Source organism: Cajanus cajan, chromosome 5 (assembly GCF_000230855.2).
Source record: "Cajanus cajan strain Asha chromosome 5, NIPB_CcT2T_4, whole genome shotgun sequence".
Taxonomy (NCBI): domain Eukaryota; kingdom Viridiplantae; phylum Streptophyta; class Magnoliopsida; order Fabales; family Fabaceae; genus Cajanus; species Cajanus cajan.
The window spans coordinates 11,205,398-11,207,079 of record NC_138521.1 but is presented as its reverse complement, the minus strand read 5'-3'; the positions used below and the strand labels follow the sequence as shown (position 1 = coordinate 11,207,079).

The 1,682-nt window shown below is 50.5% G+C and overlaps 1 protein-coding gene across 1 annotated transcript; it reads right to left on the bottom strand.

The window, feature by feature from the left end:
• Positions 1–617: 617 nt before the first annotated feature.
• LOC145957834 (uncharacterized) lies at positions 618–1,358 on the bottom strand. Its single transcript, XM_083074239.1, has one exon. The coding sequence runs from the start codon at positions 1,356–1,358 to the stop codon at positions 618–620; it is 741 nt and encodes a 246-aa protein (XP_082930365.1).
• Positions 1,359–1,682: the final 324 nt, after the last annotated feature.

Below are 1,682 nucleotides of genomic sequence, written 5' to 3'. Positions count from 1 at the left end.
GTCGAAGTGGGCTCGGCGGAATGATGGTTCTCCGATTTCCACCGGGATCATTGCATCGGACCCATAGACCAAGCGGAAAAGGGCTTCTTGTGTGGTCGACTGGGGTGTGCATCTATAGGCCCACAGCACCTCGGGTAACTACTCGGCCCATGCTCCCTTTGCCTATCCCAGTCGCTTCTTCAACTCTGTCAAGATGACTTTGTTGGCCAATTCGGCCTGGCCGTTCATTTGTGGGTGCTCGACCGAGGTGGCCTTGTGTTGTATTGCTAGGCCTGCTAGGAACTCGTTGAGTTTTTGATCGGTGAATTGAAGACCGTTATCGGTCAACAGGGTTGATGGGACGCCGAATCGGGTGATGAAGTTCTTCCAAAGGAATTTTTGTACTTGGTGAACCGAGATGCTTGCTAGAGGCTCGGCTTCGATCCACTTGGTGAAAAGGTCCACGACGACGATGAGGAAATTGCATTGCTCCTTCGTAATCGGGAAAGGTCCAAGTATGTTGGCCCCCATGTGGCGAACGACCATGCTGGGGGATGCAATGCAGTTGCTCGGCCGGTTGGTGGATCAAGTTGTCGTGTTTCTAGCATGGTTGGCACTTCTTCACAAAGGTTGCACAGTCAGTATTCATGGTCGGCCAATAGTATACCCAGCTCGTAAGAGCTTGGAAACGGTCGTTCTCGCTCTAGAGTGCATTCCACAAATACCTTCGTGAATGCTTTGATTTCGGCCCGCCAATCTGGGGAGTCGTTGTGATTGGTGCAGTCGGTGTCGACATTTCCCACCATCTCCGCTTCGACACTAGGGTGGTCGATTTCTTGCTGAATTATGGTTCTCAATTGGCCCGGCCTCTTGGTCGCGGCCAACCTGGCCAACTGATCGGCTCGGGTGTTATCCTCGCGTGGAATGTGCTCGACCAACACCTCTTGAAAGTTCACCTTCAACTTTTGATAGGCATGGTAGTACTTCATCATGTTGTGGTCTTTTACTTGGAAGTTATCACCCACTTGCTCGGCCACAACCTTGGAGTCAGTTAGGCATTTGATTCTCGACGCACCCATGTCTTCGGCTAGCCTTAGTCCGGCCAACAGGGCTTCATATTCAGCTTGGTTGTTCGAAGCCTTAAACCGGAAGCGTAGAGATTGTTCTAAAGTTATGCCTTTGGGTCCCTCTAGAATTACTCCTGCCCCGCTCCCCTGGCAGTTTGAGGAACTGTCCACGTGGAGGGTCCACCACTGTTCTTCGAAGTGGCCTTGCAGGTGGAGTTCATTCATAAAGTCTGCTAGGCATTGGGCTTTGATCGGTCCTCTCAGCTTGAAGACGATGTCAAATTGAGAGAGCTCAACCGACCAAGACATCATTTTCCCGGCGAGTTCAGGCTTGCCTAAGACCTTGGAGATGGGGCAATCTGTGCGTACAACTACTCGGTGGCTCTGGAAATAATGTCGTAGGCGTCGGGAAGTATGTCCCAAACCATGTCGCCACCCGCCGAAACGGACCTTGGCATTCGCGACGATGGTCGGACTCTTTTTAAGTTTTGAAAAATGATGGATTGTTAGAACGACTTATTCTCAAACTGAGACCTCATCGAACTAACAATTTTATTAAATGATTCACCAATCCATGTTAATCCCAAGCGGGACCCTCCATGGATTAGTGGTTTTCGCAAAAAGAAGGGTTCTTGG